General features: G+C 39.8%; 1 protein-coding gene across 1 annotated transcript in view; it reads right to left on the minus strand.

Moving 5' to 3' along the window:
- The window catches only part of LOC117362600 (proton channel OTOP1-like), a 51,415-nt gene extending 37,731 nt beyond the window's left edge, over nt 1–13,684 (minus strand). The window contains exons 1-3 of the mRNA XM_033949215.1: nt 13,630–13,684; nt 12,871–13,281; nt 635–774 (exon numbers count right to left, since the gene is read on the minus strand). Coding sequence (XP_033805106.1) covers nt 635–774; nt 12,871–13,243 — 513 coding nt within the window. The 5' untranslated portion in view covers nt 13,244–13,281; nt 13,630–13,684. The remainder of the gene's footprint in view (nt 1–634; nt 775–12,870; nt 13,282–13,629) is intronic.
- Between the last annotated feature and the right edge of the window lie 9,490 nt (nt 13,685–23,174).

Consider the following 23,174-nt stretch of genomic DNA (forward strand, 5'->3'; position numbering starts at 1 on the left):
AAAACTGTGTGCAGCTCTATTAGGCTGTTCTATACCAAGCATTGATGTTCTGGAGACAGGTATGTACTTTTTTATTCTGGTCTTTGTGGGTGAGTGAGGGGGTCAGTAAAAACTGGGGGAGTATGTGTGGGTCTTTGCTTTGTCTCTGTAGTGGTTATCTGGTCACTTTGGATACCTTTGTGGTACTTTTACCTGTTTTCACAATGTCTAACTCAAAACGTCTAAATTTCATCCAGGATGTCTAGTAAAACATTTGATTATCCCTGCAGAACATCTAAGTCTAATTCAGCCCATATCCCACCCAAATACTGCCCTGAGCTCTCCTCTAGATATACCCCTTTCAGCTCTGGGTGCACAGTGGCATTCAGAGGCATAAGAAGTCCTGCTATATGTCCAGAAAGTCGGTTTGATTATCGGCACTTAGACGTCCTATTAGGATGTCAAAATGCTGATTTAGGCGGGTTTTTAGACATTTTAAAGTTTTGATTATGCGTCCCATAGCTCTTTTTTTCCCCTTCAGTATACAAAGGAATAAACATAGTAAAATGTAGCGTTTTTTTTCTGTTTTATTTGACTAAAAATTAAAATTAAAATATTTGAAATCTAAAAGAGACCCCTGAGGGCACTTCTGTACCTGTAAAACCGCATACACTGCATGGGATACTAGAAAAATTACCACTTCCGTTATTGATTCACACTCTATATATCCAATGAAGTATCCCATCTTCAAAGCATCCAAAATCAAAGTAATCCCAGCAAACAGCAATATGGCACCTTGAATATAAAGACATTAAAAATATTCATATTCTAATAAAATGTTTCAGTGAAGCATGCATTGTTAAAAACAATCCTAATGGACAGTTTTTTCATAACAAAATTAATTAAATTAGATATTCAGTAGGCTTTATCACAGTAAGATTATGCATGAATTTTATTAAAGCATATTAACGGTGGATATACAGCAACATCTAATCTATGTGCAGATAAGTAAGCAATAATATATGACATGTGAGGGAAGATTTTCAAAAATCATTTACCAGAGTAAACCTGGTCTAAAGATTGCGGGGGGGGGCCGATCGGGGGTTTGGGGGGGGCGGTCATTGGGGGAAGGGGGGTTGTGTCGAGGGCAGGAGGGCCTGGGATCCCTCCTGCCCGTATTGTAGTGGTGGGTGGGGGTAGGGAGTTGCCGGGGCCAGGAGGGCTTGGGCTTCCTCCTGGCCAGATCGAGTCGGGGGGGGGGGGGGGGTCGCCGGGGCCAGGAGGGCTTGGGTTCCCTCCTGGCCAGGTCGAGTCGGGGGAGTCGCAGGGGCCAGGAGGGCTTGGGCTCCCTCCTGGCCAGATCGTATTCAGCGGGGGGGGGGGGGGGGCACGATCGCCGGGGCAAGAGGGCTTGGGCTCCCTTTTGCCCCGATATTGTCGGGGGGGTGATGTATCATGGTAGGAGAGATTAGCCATCTCCCCTGCCGCGATGCGATTACTCCTCTACCCGAACTGCCACAACCCACGGCAGGAGAGATTGGGCATCTCTCCTGCAGCGGGTCGCAGCAGTTCGGGTAGAGGGGTGATCATATCGCGATAGGGGAGATGAGGCATCTCTCCTGCCACTATGGTTGCGGTGGGTGGGTGGGTAGGTTGCCGGGCCGCTGAACTGATCGCGCCAGCAGCCATCAGCTCAGCGGCCCCTTTTTCAGCACTTAGACCTGGTTTGACTTCGTCTAAGTCAAAAAGATATAAGTCCCGTTAAGGTTTTGGTTATACCTGCTGGACCCCTAGGTGTAAGTCGGCCCACCTCCCGCCCTTTCCCCTCCTCTAAACACGCCCCTTTTCTCTCTGTGCATTTAGAGGCAGGGGAAAGGCCTAAGCTGGTTTTAGATACGTCTAAAAACCAGCTTTGGTTATGGGTACTTGGACGATCAGGCTTTTTGATCATTCAAGTAGCCATTTAGGACACTTTTTAGACTTTTTTTTGTTTTTTATTATGAACCCATATTACATTGTCTAAATTTCTCTGCAAGGTTTCTTTTTCCTGCTGTAGTAATATGTAGCCCATCAGTGCAATATAGCTTCTTGTCCTTCCATGTATTTCCCCATCCTTCTATGTACCTAAAGCCTTCTTGATGACACCAGGCTTTGAGCCATCTATTAAAGTCCTCTGTGTTTTTTACTCTTTGCTCTCCCTTTCCATATGCAGGCAGTATTTCAGAAAAAGCTAAAGTCTTTACAAAAGGTTTCAAGCCCTCATCAAGCTCCCGAAAAGCTTTCTGTGCTGCAAGTTTGGAGTTGTTGGCCAGGTCATTTGTTCCCAGATAGATAACAACATCAGTGTTAAAATCCTTAGTTTCTTCCTTAATTATAGTCAGTATTTGCCTGGAACTCCTGGTAGCTGAGGATCTTGGAAGACATTTCACTATTTTGGTCTCCTCGCCCTGTGTTCCAAGGTTAATGCCTCTGATGATGGAATCCCCCAACAGTAATAGTTTTCTGTTTTTGGCTTTTTTATTTGTGCTTAGGGTGTGCTTTTTCTCTTGAGTTACCTTCATTGGTTCCAGTCCCACCTTCCTTCTGTTTTCTTGAGTATCGCAGCACACTAGTGGAGCGAAGGAATTCTGTAGAGGTAATATTAGTGAAGGTGGATGTTTCCGTGTTACATGTCACAGTCTTCCTGAGCCTACTGTGACCCATTTATTCCTGGGCTGTTTTATTCTTTGAGGTATAGACATCGTATACCTAGATTTCCAAAAAGCCTTTGACAAGGTGCCTCACGAGCGTCTACTCCGGAAACTGAAGAACCATGGGGTGGACGGAGATGTGCATAGATGGATCAGAAACTGGTTGGCGGGTAGGAAACAGAGGGTAGGGGTGAAGGGCCACTACTCGGACTGGAAGGGCCACTACTCGGACTGTGGTGTTCCGCAGGGCTCGGTGCTCGGGCCACTACTATTTAATATATTCATAAATGATCTAGAAATAGGGACGACGTGTGAGATAATAAAATTTGCAGACGACACCAAACTATTCAGTGGAGCTCGGACTAAAGAGGACTGCGAAGAATTACAAAGGGACCTGAATAAACTAGGGGAATGGGCGACGAGATGGCAGATGAAGTTCAACGTTGAGAAATGTAAAGTACTGCATGTGGGAAGCAGAAACCTGAGGTACAACTATACGATGGGAGGGATGTTATTGAATGAGAGTACCCAGGAAAGGGACTTAGGGGTAATGGTGGACATGACAATGAAGCCGACGGCACAGTGCGCAGCGGCCGCTAAGAGAGCGAATAGAATGCTGGGTATAATCAAGAAGGGTATTACAACCAGGACGAGAGAAGTTATTCTGCCGTTGTATCGGGCGATGGTGCGCCCGCATCTGGAATACTGCGTCCAATATTGGTCGCCGTACCTTAAGAAGGATATGGCGATACTCGAGAGGGTTCAGAGGAGAGCGACACGTCTGATAAAAGGGATGGAAAACCTTCCATATGCTGAGAGATTGGAGAAACTGGGTCTCTTTTCCTTGGAGAAGAGGAGACTTAGAGGGGATATGATAGAGACTTATAAGATCATAAAGGGAATAAAGAGAGTAGAGAAGGACAGATTCTTCACACTTTCAAAAAATAAAAGAACAAGAGGGCATCTGGAAAAGTTGAAAGGGGACAGATTCAAAACAAATGCTAGGAAGTTCTTCTTTACCCAACGTGTGGTGGACACCTGGAATGCGCTTCCAGAGAATGTAATAGGGCAGAGTACGGTACTGGGATTTAAGAAAGGATTGGACGGTTTCCTGCTGGAAAAGAGGATAGAGGGGTATAAATAGAGGATTTCTGCACAGGTCCTGGACCTGTTGGGCCGCCGCGTGAGCGGACTGCTGGGCATGATGGACCTCAGGTCTGACCCAGCAGAGGCATTGCTTATGTTCTTATGTTCTTATGAGGTAGAGGTGGTAAGTTGATATGATTTTGTGGAGTGATGGAAGCTGCTGTATTCAATTTCTGTTTAAGTTTGCAAAGCTCCTCCTTAATACTAGCAAGATGAAGACAGATGGGACAAGCCTTAAGCCTCCAAATAGTGTGTCTTGGAATTAAAGCACCACAGTGATTGCATAGAATAAAGGTCATCTTGATTGTTTATGAAGTGACTTGATTTGAGTAGTCCTGATTATTTGGGTCTCTATATATGAACAGTGGTCCCTGGGGTGGGTGGGACTATAAGTCTTACCCTTATTCCTATGAAGAGGAAGAGGAAATAAGATTTAACAAAGGAAAGAGAAGGGTTTATTCTTTGTTTTTTTTAAAGTAAGAAACATGGAGGAGGAGAAGAGAAATTAAGCAGATATAATGCTGAAAAACTGTGAAAAGAACAGCATATGAAATGCTGTGTAACTTAGCTTTTAGAAGTTCATAGGGCAGACTTGTTCACAGCATTGTCCCAAAGATAATGCAGTTAACCTTAGCAGTAAATCAGTGCCCTTCCCTTCTACACCTAATCAGCAGACACAATGGCTGAAAACTAGTAGGTCAGAAATGCAGGCTCTATACCAGAACTGTGGCTACCCCAAAACACAGGATTTTAAACAAAAATGCAGGCTTTATACCAGTTCAGTGGTTACCCAGGATTTAATTAGAATTAATATGTCTTACCCTTATTCTTATGAAGAGGAAGAGGAAGTGGAAAAGAAGATTTAACAGAGGAAAGAGGAGGGTTTATTTTTTGTTTTTTTAAGTAAGGAACAGGGAGGAGGAGAAGAGAAATTAAGCAGATATAATGCTGAAAAACAGTGAAAAGAGCAGAATATGAAATGCTGAGTAACTTAGCTTTTAGAAGTTCACAGGGCAGACTTGTTCACAGCACTCTCCCAAAGATCTATGCTTCCTCATTATTTTGTCTGGCTTATTTAATTTTACATTATTATTTTAGAACAATTTTATATATATGATTTTATCTGTTCTGTAGCTGAAAATATACATTTATTGGTTTTACACCTGATGATGTCTTTTATGTGGGATTTTGCTTTGTTTTTTAAAACTATAGAATCCTTTTTTTAAAAACTACAGAATCCAGTCTGTTTTACATTACTTATTTTATTGTTTAAGTTGTGTTCTAGGTTTTTGCTTGACTTGTTCCCTTGATCCATATATTATGCCAATTTGGCTCTATGTTATCATTGCTAGATTCTCTCAATTTATCATGTTTTGATTTTAGAAATGCTTTTGGCTTTTCTATGTTTAATTGAGTTTGGTCCTCATTTTGGTTTTGTTACACTATTTATGCATATATTTGGTATTTTATTAATTGTGATTCATTGTGATTTTCTGCTTATTTATACTATATATATATATATATATATATATATATATATGTTTTATTTATATATTACTTCATGCAGTTGGATTCCCATATGTCCATATTATGTAATGTGTTTCATTTATGGGGACAGGTAACTTTTGTGGGGACAGATACAGGTGGGGACGGAGGGGATTCCTCACGGGGACAGGCGGGGACGGAGGAGATTTTGACGGGGACGGGTGGGGGCAGGTAGGATTTTGGCAGGGATGGGTGGGATTTCTGTCCCCGCGCAACTCTACTTTGAGTACCCCTAATCTAAAATATTTCCCATTTCAGAAGAAAAACACGTTTCTTTCCCCCTGGATCAATATAAGGATTTACTGCTGATCCTAGGGACAAAAGCATAAGAATAGCCATACTGGGTCAGACCAATGGTCCATCTAGCTCAGTATCCTGTTTCCATAGTGACCCATTCATTTATTTATTTAAAAATTTATATACCACCTATACTCTAAGGGGCTCGTAATTGAAACAGAAATACATCTAAAATCCCATCTAAATCGGCACTTGGACGATTAATAAGATACGTCGTCCATGTGCCAATAACCGAAATGGGTTTTAGACGTATTTTAAAACAGCTTAGGCCTCTTCAGTGCTGCTGTACACCCAGAGTTGAAAGAGGCATTTTAGGAGGAGTGGTCAGGGCAGGATCTGGGCGGGAAATGGACTGCAAGTATAACCAAAAGTGTAACGAGGCTACCTGGACGGAACTTGTACGTTGTGACTTAGGCAATGTAAAAGCAGGTCTAAGTGCCCAGAAGTTATCCAAAGTGACTAGATAACCATTGCAGACACAAAGTACAGACCTCACACACTCCCCCAGTGACCCCCTCCATAAAAAATGGAATAAAAACGTACATACCTGCCTCCAGAACATCAGCACCTAGCAAAGGAAAGCCTAGTAGAGCAGCACAGAGGTGGCTTTAGTAGTCTGGAGCTATTGGGGTTGTAGACAGGTGGGTCTAGTAGGTTTGGGGGAGTGTTTTAGGGGGCTCCCTTAGACCTATAAGGGAGTTCTGATGAGATGTTTATATGGCACCCTTTTTGTGATGTTCGCAGCAGTGCCCTGTAAGGTGCCCCACTACTGTGTTGCCATGTCTGGGTGTCCAGTCCATTACTTTGCTGGCCCCTCCCATGTCCAATAGGTCTTGTTCTAGGCGTTTTTGACTTGGACGAATTTTGGGACGAGAATGGGGTATAAAGATAGACGACTTAGCGATCTGGCCAATCAAACGGCTGGACGTATAATTAGATGATTTTCAAAAAAAGAAATATTTTGGACGTATTTTTCAGGAATGGACTTTAGACATTGCCGACTTTGAGCGGACTTAGACGTATCTTTTTATTATGCCCCTCCAAGCGGTTTTCATTAAAATAACATTCATAAGTACAAATTTCAACTTACTCTCAATATACAGTCTTCATTACATGAATAATTATAGAATTGCTCATAATGAGCTTCAACAGGCACTGCAGAAGGTACTGGTATCATATAATTCACACGTCTTAGGTTGTAATTGCCTCTACATATAGGCATCTATAAACAACTTGGTTTTTAACAGTTTTTTTGAAATTAAAACAATTAGAGCATAGTCTCAGGATCCTAACAACTTATTCCAAACTTAATCACACCCCTGCAATGGAAAACATTCATGTCACAAGTACCTGGCAAAATTGCCTGTTTTGTTCAGCACTTTAGGGGTTTACGGGAAGTTGCTTCCTAAATCCTACAGTGTTTTTACCCAGCCCCTCCCCACCACACCCCCCTTCCCTAGCAAAACTGGCAAATTTTATCCAGTGATGTATAGCAAGTAAATATAACTAATTACTGTACTTAATTACTGTACTTAAGTATAAGTTTTGATACTTTTACTTGTGAAGAAGTACAGGATAACATTTGTACTTTTACTGAAATAATAATTTTGCCAATTTATACTATGTTTACCTAATTGCATTTGATGTTTGCAGTTAAAAGCAAAAAATAAAAGAGTAAGGGAGATATAAATGATAATTCTTCAATAAACCAAATGAAACAGCAAATCTGGGAACAAGATTTTGCTTGCAATCCTTGTCATGCAAACATTGGATCATTTCATCTTAAATTTTGCTGTTTAGTGAATATAGCCTATAAGAACAGTGGAGTTGCTTGTGTTTGAACTGGTTAGATAAGTTGGGCCACTTTAAAGTGGAGATGAAGCTATAGCTGATAGCAATTTTTGATGAACAGACACTGTAGTTGTGGTACTTTTAACTTTTTTCTCAAATAATTATTTTAGGCACTTAGGCCCAAATTCTGTAACTGGCGTCTAATGTTAGGCACCTATTTCGGATGCGTCCATCTAGATAGGCACCTATTTAATTGATTAACAAGCTCAATCAAGGTTTTTGATAGCAATAACTGAAACTTAGGTGCCTATCAAGAAAGAGCGTTCTGCGATAAAGCACCTCTAATGTAAGCGGCCTTCAATGTAGGCAGCCTTCAAAAAAATAGGTGCTATGCAGGTTAGGTGTGGGTGTGGCTACATGTTAGGCACCTTGTTGCAGAATCATTGCTCTTAAGCGTGCTTAAGCGCTTAGATAGGCGCCAAACTTTTAGTTGTGCCTAGAGCTGGCCTATTTATTGGGCGCTTCCAAAATAGGTGCCACTTAGCGTGATTCATTAAACAGCACCCAATTTTCCTTGAATCGCACTAAATAGTACCTACATCGGCACCTAACATTTGGGCGCTTCTTATAAAATTTGCTATTTAAGGCCAGATTCGGTAATTGGTGCCTAAAAAAGGTAGGCGCATAAAGTTAGGTACCTATTGCATGTCAATCACACTTAGGAATTCATTACAGATTGGTGCCTAAGTTAAAACGTAGGTGCCTCTAATGTAGGCCAGGGTTTTAAAAGCTTTCATTAAAGGCGCCTAAGTCCTTCAGAGAATCGTGCCTAATGGTGCCTAAAATCTGTTTTACTGCTTGGGATCTTGCTGGGTACTTGGGACCTGGGTTGGCCACTGTTGGAAACAGGATACTGGGCTTGATGGACCTTGGGTCTGTCCCAATATGGCAATTCTTATGTTTTTATGTTTATCCATCCCTAAACAAGTTTACTTTGATTTTAGGTGCTGATAGGCACCATGCAATAGGTGCCAATTTTTGTTGACTTGCACCTAAGAAGATAGGCGCCTATCATCCAATAAAATTTTTTTTTCCAATTATGAGTTTGTTAAAGCGCATTACTGAATCCAATTTACTGCTTATATTTTATAGAATTTCCCCCTTAATTTTTTTTTACTTTTACTTGAGTACATTTTTAATTTGCTTTTCATTATACTTTTACTTAACTACTTTGACCTAGTACTTTAAACAACACTGACTGTATCAGGCTCTGTGACAGCTTAGGGAAACACAAATGTATAGGTTACTATAATGCAAGTAAGGTGTCACTGTAAACCGCTTAGAACTTAACGGATTTAGCGGTATATAAGAAATAAATTACATTACATTACATTACATTACATTACATATATATGACATACATATATGTTCCGATATGCTAATTTTTAATAAGTGTAGCCTTTAATAGCCTTATTCATTTAAAACTTGAATCTTTAAACTGTATCTTCAGATGTGCCTTCCATATGATTATTCTTGCACCATTAGGAAGAATGTACTATAATCCGCATTGATCAACTTTAAATACTGATGCTCTGTACTCTTCATTGACCAGCTTTAAATATCTTTTCACTACTTTCTTTTTTTTGAGATGTGTTCATATATTCATGATTCTCAAATTTTTAGCCCTTTTTGATCACATTTAAATATTGTAAATTCACTTATCCGAGTGTTTATTATGAGATGTCAGCTGGGGACTAAGTTAAGTAACAAATGCCATTTAAAAGAAGCAAAAAATGGCACCGTTAAAGTGCCTACTGGTATTAACATGCCGGAATCACACCTACATAGGTGCTTTAGGCCGTCAAACACCACTATGGGTGTGGCTAATACCGGAAGTGTGCTACGCCATATGCTTGGAACAAGCTGCCTGAATCCCTACTGCGGGCTCCATCTCTGGCAGGGTTCAAAGGCCATTTAAAAGCCCACCTCTTTGAGAGTGCTTTCAACTCCTAACTCCTCTCACCTCACCTATCCCCAACCCTACATGTCATGTCTGTCTTTCCAAGTTAGATTGTAAGCTCCTCTGAGCAGGGACTGTCTATAAATGTCAAAATGTACAGTGCTGCATAAGCCTTTCAGCATTATATAAGTAGTAGTAGTAGTAGGGGCCTAAAGCGCCTATGTATCCATGATTCACAGCATAGATAGGCACCATAAGTGTAGACCCAGTAAGTCCTGGCCTACATTTCCAGTGCCTATCTTTCACAGAAGCATAATTATGGGGTGCCATCACATGATTAACATGGGATTGGCAGCCACTTTTTAAGCGGCCGCCGATATCAGAGCCCTATAGAGAATCCAGGCCTAAGTATATAGCCCTCAACGAAGACCACGCTGTTGAACTTGCTTTTTTACCAAACTTTTCAAACCACCCTTGTAATTGACTCATATTCCAGATTTGAACTGCTTTATAAGTAAAAGGCTGATCAAGCATCTTTTTGTTGGAAACTCCCTTGAAAGAGGGATATGTATAATTTTTAAACTCATTAAGTGTCTACAAGGAACATAAGAACATAAGCAGTGCCTCTGCTGGGTCAGACCAGGGGTCCATCGTGCCTAGCAGTGTGCTCACGCAGCGGCCCAACAGGTCCAGGACCTGTGTCGCAATCCTTTATCTATACCTCTCTATCCCCTTTTCCTTCAGAAAATTGTCTAATCCCTTCTTGAACTCCAATACCGTACTTTGTCCTATCACACCCTCTGGAAGCGCATTCCAGGTGTCCACCACCCATTGGGTGAAGAAGAACTTCTTAGTATTGGTTTTTAATCTGTCCCATTTCAACTTTTCTGAATGCCCTCTCGTTTTTGTAGTATTCGAGAGTTTGAAGAATCTATCCCTCTCCACTTTCTCTATGCCCTTCATGATCTTATAGGTCTCAATCATATCCCCTCTAAGTCTCTGCTTCTCCAGGGAAAAGAGCCCGAGTTTCTCCAATCTTTCAGTGTATGAAAGGTTTTCCATACCTTTTATCAAACGTGTTGCTCTCTTCTGAACCCTCTTGAGTATCGCCATATCCTTTTTAAGGTACGGCGACCAATATTGGATGAGGTACTCCAGATGCGGACATACCATCACCCGATACAACGGCAGGATACAACTTCTTTCATTCTGGTTGTAATACCTTTATTGATTATACCTAGCATTCTATTCGCCTTCTTAGCGGCCACTGTGCACTGTGCCGACGGCTTCATTTTCTTGTCCACCATTTCCCCCAAGTCCCTTTCTTGGGTACTCTCACCCAATAACAGCCCTCCCGTAGTACAGCTATACTTCGGGTTTCTGTGTCCTACTTGGAAGACTTTACATTTCTCTACATTGAACTTCATTTGCCATCTCGTCGCTCACTCCCCTAGTTTGTTCAGGTCCCTTTGTAAATCTTCACAGTCCTCTTTAGTCCTAACCCCACTAAATAGTTTGGTGTCATCTGCGAATTTTATTATTTCGCACTTTGTCCCTGTTTCTAGATCATTTATAAATACATTGAATAGCAGCGGTCCGAGCACCGACCCCTGTAGAACACCACTCATGACCCTCCTCCAGTCCGAGTAGTGGCCCTTCACTCCTACCATGTGCTTCCTACCCGCCAACCAATTCCTGATCCATCTATGTAAGTCTCCTTCCACCCCATGGTTCTTCAGTTTACGAAGTAGGCGTTCATGGGGTACCTTGTGAAAGGCTTTCTGGAAATCTAAGTATACGATGTCTATGGGGTCCCCTTTGTCCATCTGCTTGTTAATTCCATCGAAGAAGTGCAATAAGTTTGTTAGGCACAATCTTCCCTTGCAGAAGCCATGTTGGCTTGTTATCAGAAATTTATTTCTTTCTGGATGCTCATCGATGCTGTACTTTATCAGTGCTTCCGCCATTTTCCCCGGAATCGAGGTCAGACTTACCGGTCTGTAGTTCCCCGGGTCACCTCTTGATCCCTTTTTTAAAGATAGGCGTAACATTGGCTATCTTCCAGTCCTCCGGGATCACGCCTGTTTTCAGGGATAGATTGCAAACTTGCTGTAGTAGTTCCGCTATTTCCTCCTTTAGTTCTTTCAGAACCCGTGGGTGGATTCCGTCCGGGCCCAGCGATTTATCAGTTTTTAATTTTTCTATCTGCCTAATAGGAAAACACACCAATGCAGAACTCTGTTCAGGAACATCTCTCCAGAAAATTAAAAAAAACAGACAAGAAATGTTAAAATCAATTCTTTCTTTCAATGAAAGCCACTGCAATTCCCTTATTAAGGGTAAGACATGATCAAACTTTGATTTACTAGACATCATACAAGCAGCTGTATACTGAACACGCTGCATTCTCCTTAATAGACCAATTGTAATACCTGAATAAAGTGAATTGCAGTAATCCAAACAAGACAATATTATGAGTATACGAGGTATAGTGAGTCAAAATTGCAAAATGATGTTCAAAGAGAACATGACCACTTCTCATTTGTTTCATTTAAAGAAATATTTTTGAATTACATTATTCACTGGCGGATGAAATGTGAGTGAAGAATCCAAAATGATTCCTAAGACCTTAGAAATATAATCAGTTGAGAGAGAGATTGTATTTATGAGGGTTACAGCAGATGGTATTGACTGAATGTGATATCCAAACCAAAGGAGTCTGGTGTTACTAGAGTTATACTTCAAGTAGAAGCTCTCAGCCCAACATTGAATAAGAACATAAGAACATAAGCATCGCCTCTGCTGAGTCAGACCATGAGTCCATCACGCCCAGCAGTCTGCTCCCGCGGCGGCCCCCTCAGGTCCCTGACCTGTAAGTGATCTCTTTACCTAAAATATTTCATTCCCTAATCATCTGATATCCTGTATATCAACCATCTAACTATACCCTTCAATCCCCTTTTCCTTCAGGTAATCATCCAATCCCTTTTTGAAACCCAATAAAGTACTCTGCCCTACCCCCTCCTCTGGAAGCGCATTCCAGGCATCCACCACCCTTTGAGTGAAGAAGAACTTCCTAGCATTTGTTCTGAATCTGTCACCTTTCAATTTTTTTGAATGCCCTCTAGTTTTTGTTGCCTCCGCTAGTCTGAAGAATCTGTCCCTCTCTACCTTCTTCCAAACATGTTTATCCTTGACTTGCATAAAGATATGTGCCTTGTCATCGCACATATCTTTACATATGGGGTAAATTTATAGGAGGCCTTTTATGTGCCTATAGCGGTTTTATACCCTGAAAATCTTTTATAAAATTATCACATGCAACAGAATACTTTGTATTTCATTTTTACAGATTTTGGCATTGCAAAGTGCATGAAAAATAAATAAAGAAAGAAAGAAAGAATATACAATCTGGAATTTGTAGTGACAATTCAGATGTATTTGAACTAACTTGTTACTTACATCTTAACCACCATGTTCCTGCGTGAGAATCCTTATGCTGTTTCACTTTCCTTTGGCTGTAACTTTTAAAAATATACCAAATCATCCAGATCAGCTGAATCAACATTAAAGTAACCAGATAGTACAGCAGACTTTGTTTAGGCACTCCAGGGACATTTAAGGAGCACGCAAACAACATAAAAAGTCCAAGAATGAAGATATTAAGCCCATACTGTCTGCTCAGGAGCTCACCATTCTTATGTGGGTAGCTTTTTGTGAACCTGTAAGCAAAACTTTTTTCAGGCAGTTTATTATCCAAAGCGAAAGGAGAAGGTGAGAGCTTCATGGAAATCTTGCCCTGTGATAAGTCTTCTAAAGAATTGTCTTCAGTCATGCTGCTTTCACTCTGATTAACAGCAACCTATGGAATATCTGGGAATACAAACATTATAAGATATATTTTAATCAGTTGAATGATATCGTAAAGTAGAAAAAGGAAAACTGAAAAAGAGCGTTCATATTTCTTGTGTAACATCCAATAAGGTTCATAAATCTCATATTATGATGGTTTAAATTGCAAAATCTAGCAAATTGCAAATCTTTTTATCACTTCTCCTAGTAATAATAACCATTATAAAAGGATAAGGCAACATTTCCTTGAAAGTGAGCCTAGCAGTAATCTAATAGGTAGAATGAGACATCTTTACATGTACAAAAATAGATGGTGTGAAATAGTAAAATGTTGTTGAACCACTGTATGAAAAATGTGTTTTGCCTTACCCAAGAAATAGAAGATTGGTAGATTAGAAGTAGCAGTGCCTCTTTCAGCTCCAGCAGCAGTGTTTCCTTTTAAATCCCTCCCAAGAGCTTATATATTCTGGTATTCTTCCTTGTCAATTAATGACATAGAACCTTTTCACACAGACAATTAGCCGGAAGTTACCTGAAGGACTAGTCTACAGGTGCACAGGATTTAATAATAACACCAGCAACAAAGCGCTGGGAAAAGAAAAATAAAATACAAATTTCAATGTTCAAGAGGCATAAAGCTTTATACTTCAAGTAGATCAGTTGATGTTTTCACAGATGTATAAAGAGATTGACTTACTATTTCATAATACCATTTTATCATCCACTTCTGTATCAGGTTGATATATTAATGTGGGACTTTCTTCAGCTTAACAGCATGTTACTGCAAAATGTTTGCTACAAATGAAAATGGATTCTACATCAAACTTTCACATAAAATTTAGAGAAGAAAAGTTTGAAAAAAGATAACTATACCTCAATGAGGAATAGCCCTTTTTAATGCCAGACTAAGAAAACTTGTCCTTACAGGCAGTTCCCGAGATACAAATACCCAACTTAAGTACGACTCGTGCTTAAGAACGCAGTAGTGGCTTCATTTGATTTCAGTGAGCAGTATTTTCAGTGGCATAAACTCCTACACTTCTCCTGCAACAGATTCAGGAATGATGCATGACCACATTAAGAACAATGTGTGGCTGTGCATGCTGTACCTTAGAGGGAACACTGTTAAAGGGACAATTGGCTCTTTTGTCAGCTGGGAGCAGAGATAAGCAGCAAGAATCTTAAATCTACAAGTTCTGAGTTACATACAAATCTGACTTAAGAACAGCTTTAAAAACGTAACTCATTCTTAACCCGGGGACTGCCTGTACCAGTTTTCTAAAATGCCAACAATAAATAGACAGTCTGTAGTGGGGGGGAGGGGGTTGTATTACTATGGCTTATTATTTATACATTTAAATACATTTCCATATGTGAATATTTACTGTGAAAGGTCCAGTTTGTAAATGTTTGTACATCTTTGATATCTCCAAGAATTTGCATTTTTTTTATACAAAAAAACAATTTCTGCTTAAAACACCCAAGGTACCTCCATGGTAGCTAACATCAACTATACAATAAAGAAACGATTGGATTTTGTAATTAATGAACTTGGAAATAAACTTCTTTCAACAAAAGCAAATAAGTTGGCAAGACCTTGTCAGATATTTATAAATAAGGGTAATTATATTACTGTGAATATAGGTGGGTAGATTAGGATCTAGGAAATTGACTTCATTTTTGGTCAAATAGTAAAATGTGCCAAATAAGCATTTAATTTTTTGACAGGCAACCAAACAAGCCTTGTGACTTGGATTGGCTCTGTGAAGATGGAATACTGGGCTAGATGGTCCTTTGGTCTGACTCAGTAGGACTATTCTTATGTTCTTTTGAGAAGGAGGAGGAAGTCAGGCAGAAGAAGGTAAACACCCATGGGAGGGAGGCACAAACTTGGGACACAGAATGGAAGGAGGGAGGGAGGGAGAAAGAGGGGCATGTTGGGACATAAGAGGGAGGGAGAGGACCACATTGAGACTTGGGATGGAGGAAGAGGGGTGCATTGGAACACCAAAGGGGAGGACCCTTGTTCGTAAGTATGAATCCAACATAAATCAGAGGTTTGTAATCTAGCGACTGTCTGTACAATCTTATCAGTGCCTTTGATCTTGTGGATCAGGACATACTGCTTCACTCTCTGGATTCTATTGGAATTACCAGTTATGTATTTCACTGGTTTTGAGATTTTCTCTGTTCATGAATATATCAGGTACTAGTAGATGATTCAAGTTTCCAAGTTTATTTAAATCTTGATATACCATTCATCAAATGTCTGAGCAGTTTACATAAAAATATATAAATTTTAAAAAGTCGAATACAAGGATTACCAAAAAAGACAAATAATAAGATACATATGGAGCATGGGTAAGAAATACAATATGTTGATAGAAAAGAGACCAAAGTTTAAATTAATCCATCTTTATTTAGGTAAAAAGAAAATGTGCCTTAATTAATTTATTTATTTATTTATTAAAAAAAAAATTCTATACCGTCTAATTCCTAGGCGGTTTACAATATATCCACATACATAATAGCTAAAACAATACAAAAGAGGGACAAATCATCAAGAATCTAAATGCGCAGTGATTCCTCAAACTGGATGAGTCAAACCCTATAAAAAAGCATTAACAAACAGTTGAGATTTGAGGAGCTTTCTAAAACTTCCTCTATCAACGCATTTTCTCAACTGCCCTACTAGCGAATTCCATAATGTCACTCCCACACAACAGAAGGTCATTGCACAAGTTTCGACATATTTCGGATTAACATTGGCCATTAACAGAGCAGAATTTTCAGAATGCAACAATCTTATAGGGTGATAAGTAATCATCTTGCTCTTAAAATACTCTGGAATTGTACCATATAGAAATTGATGACAAATCATTGCAGTCTTATACTGCATTCTAAATGCTACTGGCAGCCAGTGTAATTTCTGAAGCCAAGTTGTAATGTGAGCGTATTTTGATGTTCCTGTAATCAATCTGGCTGCTGCATTTTGCACTATTTGCAATGCCCTATATACCTTGTCTTAGTTACTCCAAGATATAAGGCACTGCAATAGTCAAGCCTTGATAAGACCATTGCCTACATTACAGTGCGGAAATCAAAGGATGCCAACATTGGCTTCACTTGATACAGTAAATGTATTTGTGCAAAACATATCTGCACAGTCTTTGCAACTTGACAATTCATTTTAAGACCTGAATCAAGTCTAACTCCTAAGATTGTTATTGATTCTGCAGTTCTGGAAGAACTGCATCCATTACATTTAATTCCTTTGGCCACCCATCCAGATCTGCTTTCCCAACCAACATTATTTCAGTCTTATCCTAGCCTTATCTTAGCCTCTTATTCTTATATTTCATAAGCCTCTTTGAATTTTTTAATAGCTTTAAGGCTAGATTTAAACCTAGCCAGTGAAGTTTCATGACAAAGATAGGAAGGCAGAGCATTCCATAATGTAGGCCACTTCATCTCTGCGACCACTTTTGTGAAGAGGAACTTCATCCTCTCTTCTCCAATCCCATGGGACCTCTCCTATCTCCAAGCATTTATTGAACAAATCTTTACGTGGACCCGCCAGAACCTCTCTGAGCTCCCTCAATATCCAGGGATGGATCCCATCCGGTCCCATGATTTTATCCACCTTCAGTTTTTCACGTTGTTCATAAATGCTTTTTCCTGTGAATGGTGCCAAATCCACTCCATTCTCACATGTAACTGACAGCCAATTGAGGTCCTTCTCCAGGATTTTCTTCTGTGAACACAGAAGTATTTGTTTAATATGTTTCCTTTTTCCTCATCACTCTCCACATAGCTGTTCATAGCTTCTTTCAGTCTCGCAATCCCAATTTTTGTCTTCCTTCTTTCACTAATATATCTGAAAAATATTTTAAATTATTTAATTACTTAATACAACTTTTAAACTGCTTTTGATATTTTATATTTAGCAACATTGTTTTATTGTTCCTTGCTAACTTATTATTTTTCATATGTGTTTCGCAGTCATCTGTTCAAACTTTATTTTAACCCAAGCTTCTGTACTACTTATGTGTTAGATATATTTTTATTATTGTTCTTATCCCAAAACAAATATTCATTTATAAGATATTTTATTTAAAATGCTTGTATTAGCATTGGGATGTTTGCCAAAATCATTAGAATATAAGAGCATCATTGGAATACATGGCGGAACGCGTGGCATTTAAAAAAGATTTTTGAGCTATTTCAGTGGAGTTTTATGGTTTTATTTTACTTATGTTTCATCTGGGCATGGTCCCCCTCAATGACCTGAATTATTTTCATCGTTTGAGTTTAAACATTCCCAATATATACCACAAACATTTTCACATATGTTTTCCATCCTCAGACTACACAGATTTTATAACTACACAGACTAGCATAGCCACAAGGGGGCCTTGGGGACCTGGGCCCCCTCATGTAGGGCACGGACCCCTTCCAAAACTGTAATATATATTCCAGTGACCAGCTGTTATTGAGTGATAGGGAAGAAGAAGAGAGGAAGGATATACTGGTCTAACACCCTGTCTGCATTTCAGTCTGGGTATTAGACTTTCCTTCCTGTTCATCTGTCCTCTGTCTCCTTCTGTCCTCAGTATCTATTTGTCAACTAGACTTTAAGCACCACTAATTAGGAATTCTCTCTTCTATGTGTCTGTGAAGTGCATGCATACCTTGTAATGCTATGGTAAATGTTTAACAGTAGTAGTAATGAGCTTATTTCTATGTTATTTAGCAAATAAAGTTAAAATTACCTTGGATACTTTGCCAAAATACATGCCTCCCCCAAGCAGACACAGGCTCCTCCCCACCACCATCTCCTCCAACCTCAAACTGACCAAAATTTGATGTTACAAAGACTAAGCAGCAGGGCAAAGGTTAATTGCTTTTCCTTTTCCTACCAAGAAGGGGGTAGCTATTGAGGGGTGCACCTGCCATGTATGGTAGGTAGGAAGGGTAGAGGGGATATTTTTCCGACTTTACAAGTGGGGGAGTGGGGGAGAATAATCTGCTTTGATGTATGCTCAGTCCCGCCATCCTTTAGCACATGTCAACCAGGCATATGTTTTCAGGGTTGAGTTACATGGGAGTCCTTTTACTAAACTGCAGGAAGCACTAATGTGTGCTTACTGCAAGCTAGCAATGCCTACCGCCAGATGCACTCATACATCTCACAATAAATTTGCCAATTTGTGCATGCACTCTATGCGCTAAATAAGTATTTTGTGTTTTTATGAAAGGAGATGTGTTTGGGGATACAGAATGAGCATGTGGGACATTGCCACACAATAACTGATTAGCGTGAGGTTAGCACATGGGCCCTTACCACCTACAAAATGGGTGGTGGTAAAGGCTCGCATGGTAATATGTGTTTTTAGTGGCCACTCTCTAATTGCACAATTAGCATGTGGCCATTATTTATTTATTTATTACAAAATTTATATAGTGCATACAACTATGCGGTTTCCATATCACATACATAAAATCTTGTTTCCCTGCAATTTCCACATATAACGTAGACATGTCTGGACAATATCATAAACATCCCCCCAATATAAAATATCAGTAAATCAAGGCTAATTGCAGGGTGTGGCACAAGTGGCCTTAGCACACGGGAAAGACCCGCATAAGGGTCATGCTATGGCCACTTTTGCCATGACTTTAGTAAAAGGACCCCAAGTGTTCTAGAAGATAGAGGTGATCATGTCAGTTTAACACAGGCTAGGTGTTTTCATAAAATGCCAACACAAACCTGCAGATATCATAGGTAGCATGCACCCTTGTACATTTGCACCTGCCTAGGATTAGATATAAATGCATGGATATATTTTGCCCATTCCAAACCACATCACTTAACACGACTACACCTAGGATATACCTATTTGTCATCACACTTATTTTTCTGGGGGGGGAATAATTTTACAGGAAGTTTTTTCACATGCTCACAGACTTTATAAAATTACTCCCTTTATCTGGTTTCTATAACAGAATTCAGCCACCCCATAGCCTTATGGGTAAGAAGAATCAGGAAACACCAAGCCATTATTGTATCTTTTACAATGGCTTCCTTTTAAGGAAGAGTGTTTTAAGTTATTTGATTTTTAAGTTACTGCGCAATCAAAAACAACGTTATTTGTTTATGAGATTAACTTTTATGCTTAAATCTTCTTTATTGAGCACAACTGCATCAACGAGACAATAGAATCTGCAATACAAAGAATGCTTGTGTACACTGAAAGATACTATGCCAGCTCAAACATTTTGTACATATAACAATCCTCCCAACCCCTCCCCCCACCCAGCCCCACCAACATGGGTAACCAGAGGCCGCGGGCTGTTATTGTTGAGATTAACTTTTATATACCTGCAAAGCCACTGAGGTCAGCACAGGGAAATCTGTTGATAATTTAATTCTTAGCTCAATTCAAGAAAGCCTATTGGCATAATAAAGCTTTTAATTTATTAGCTCCTAAACTTTGGAATACATTTGGAATTAAGACATTGTGGTACTATTTTGCAGTTTAGGAAGGTTTTTAAGTCACATTTGTTTCCAGATGGTTAAACTGATTTCTGATCATTTCTGGGATGTATTTTAGGTTTCTTATGTTCTCAATATAATTTAATACTGATTTCTTGTTTCTATTGTATTCTATCTTTTATTATATTTTATGGCTTTTTGAACGATTTGGAATGGTGTGTGTTTTTTTGTAAAATCATAGAATATCTTATTTATACTTTGTGTCTGCAGTGCTTATCTGGTCATTTTGGATATCTTTTGTGGACTTAGACCTGGTTTTAGATGGCCTAAGTCACAACGTCCAAGTTCTGTCTAGGCAGTGTTGAAAAACCTTCAATTATACAGTACGACTAAGTCTAGGAAGATCCACGTCCCGGCCAAATCCCGCCCTCACCACTCCTCCTAAAATGCCCCTTTTAGCTCTGGTCGTTCAGCAGCACTGTGAAGGCCTAAGTCGTTTTTAAATACATCTAAACCCTGTTCAGTTATTGGCACTTGGACGTTTTTTGTTACTGATTGTCCAAGTGCCGATTTAGGCCAGTTTTTAGATGTTTTTCTGTTTCGATTATAAGTCCCCTACTATATAGTGATTATCAGTAAAATGGCATATAAAACTTATACAAAACACAACAAAAGAAGCAAGTGAGATGTCTTAAAACAACTAAATAAGCCATGTTTATTAGTCCAACAAAGTTTGTTCCACATATTGGGTTTAATAACCTTTCTTATTGCATGTTAATCAACTTTATACATTTTAATTCATAGGTTAATATGTGTTAAATGGATTTTGTAGCTACTAAGGAGGATAGTTATTAAGGTGCAATAAAAGGTGGTCTTTTACCTCACCCTAATGTTCAACAGGAATAACCAACCTTCAGTACCACAGACTGATGACTCTCACAGAACATGAATGCAGCTTTCGACAAACATCACAAGCAGTGTTCTTCATCCCTCCCGGGGCCATTGGGCCACTAAGCTACAGCCCAATGCTTCCAGGCAATACTTTAAAAGGGTCTTAGAAGCCTAGCAGATAAAATATATCCTCTATCTGGCTAGGTTATGGGTCATGGTGCCCCTCGCCCTTTTGGTTGTTTTTTTATTTTTATTTTATTTATGTTCTTTTTGCATCCTTTTATTCCATTTTTTGTTATTTGGTCATTTTTTTTTTTTAACATGTCCTTCTTTGCTTGGTCGTTAACAAATAACTTTCCAACTTTCAACTACCTGCTGTTGTGTTGGTGACCATTAGAGGACTTCATCCTTCTCTGTTCTGGTGGTGTGTCTGGTATGATGTGTCAGGGGATTCTCTCCTGCTGCTGATGGCTGCTTTGATGGAAGACATGGCATCGGGACCTGCCCTTCATGCTGGGGCAGAGTTTGCTTCAGCGTCAGCCCGTTAGCCCAATCTGATGTCAGGAGATCCGGTGCTGCAGTGAAGGCCCATTAGTCTGGTCTGGTGTCAGAAGATTGATTGCTGCAATAAAGGCTGACTGATGTTGATGCCAGTGGAGGGTCTGCTGATTCTCATCAGGAACTTGATTTAGTTTGCAGACGATGGTCGTGGTGGGTGGTCCTGCCTGGTGGTCTCGGCTTGGAGCTGCCTCCTACATCAGTTTGGTGTCTATTTCATTAATTTAACAGCCTCGCACAGAATGGAGAAGGATGTGGTGCTCTATTGGGCTGGACTGAAGCTTTGACATTTCTATAGACTGGAATTTATTTTATTTTATTTTTTTATTTGATTATCTTGCTAAGTTATGTTTATTTTTTGTCTTTCTGTTTTATTTCTTTTATTTTCTATTTGATATTGTTTTATACTCATATATTCTATTATATCTCGTATTTCATACTCAGGCACTTTAGTTTAGATTGTGAGCCCATTTGGGACAGAGAGGAAAGTTTAATATGTCTTTAATACAATTTCTACAAGTTGATTGTTCGGTTATAATAATTTTATTATGTGTGTTAGGATGGGAGGACATAAGAGAAGTGGAAAGACAGTGGTCTAAGCTGAAAGGAGCGATAAAAATGGCTACGGACCTTTATGTGAAGAAAATCAATAAAAACAAGAGAAAAAGGAAGCCGATATGGTTCTCCAACCTAGTGGCTGAGAAAATAAAGGCGAAAGAGTTGGCGTTCATGAAATATAAAAAAACCCAAGAAGAGGAGAGCAGAAAGGACTACAGGGTGAAACTGAAAGAAGCCAAGAGAGAGATACGTTTGGCGAAGGCACAGGCGGAAGAACAAATGGCTAAAAATGTAAAAAAGGGAGATAAAAATTTTTTCAGATATATTAGTGAAAGGAGGAAGATAAAAAATGGAATTGCTAGGCTAAAAGATGCTGGGAACAAATATGTGGAGAGTGATGAGGAGAAAGCAAATGTGCTAAACAAATACTTCTGTTCTGTGTTCACAGAAGAAAATCCTGGAGAAGGACCGAGATTGTCTGGCAAAGTTACACGAGAAAATGGAGTAGATTCTGCGCCGTTCACGGAGGAGGGTGTTTATGAGCAACTTGAAAAACTGAAGGTGGACAAAGCGATGGGACCAGACGGGATCCATCCCAGGATACTAAGGGAGCTCAGAGAGGTTCTGGCGAGTCCTATTAAAGACTTGTTCAACAAATCTCTGGAGACGGGAGTGATTCCTGGGGATTGGAGGAGAGCGGATGTGGTCCCTATACATAAAAGTGGTCACAGGGATGAAGCAGGAAACTACAGGCCGGTGAGCCTCACTTCAGTTGTTGGAAAAATAATGGAAGTGTTGCTGAAAGAAAGGATAGTGTATTTCCTTGAATCTAATGAGTTACAGGATCCGAGGCAACATGGCTTTACAAAAGGTAAATTGTGCCAAACGAACCTGATTGAATTTTTTGATTGGGTGACCAGAGAGCTGGATCGAGGACATATGCTAGATGTAATTTACTTGGATTTCAGCAAAGCCTTTGATACAGTTCCTCATAGGAGGCTGTTGAACAAACTTGAAGGGGGTTAAGTTAGTACCCAAAGTGGTGAACTGGGTCAGAAACTGGCTGTCGGACAGACGCCAGAGGGTGGTGGTTAATGGAAGTCGCTCGAAGGAAGGAAAGGTGACTAGTGGAGTCCCTCAGGGTTCGGTGCTGGGGCCAATCCTGTTCAATATGTATGTAAGTGACATTGCTGAAGGGTTAGAAGGAAAAGTGTGCCTTTTTGCAGATGATACCAAGATTTGTAACAGAGTAGACACCGAAGAGGGAGTGGAGAATATGAAAAAGGATCTGCAAAAGTTAGAGGAATGGTCTAATGCCTGGCAACTAAAATTAAATGCAAAGAAATGCAGAGTAATGCATTTGGGGATTAATAATAGGAAGGAACCGTATATGCTGGGAGGAGAGAAGCTG

Source organism: Geotrypetes seraphini, chromosome 1 (assembly GCF_902459505.1).
Source record: "Geotrypetes seraphini chromosome 1, aGeoSer1.1, whole genome shotgun sequence".
Classification (NCBI taxonomy): domain Eukaryota; kingdom Metazoa; phylum Chordata; class Amphibia; order Gymnophiona; family Dermophiidae; genus Geotrypetes; species Geotrypetes seraphini.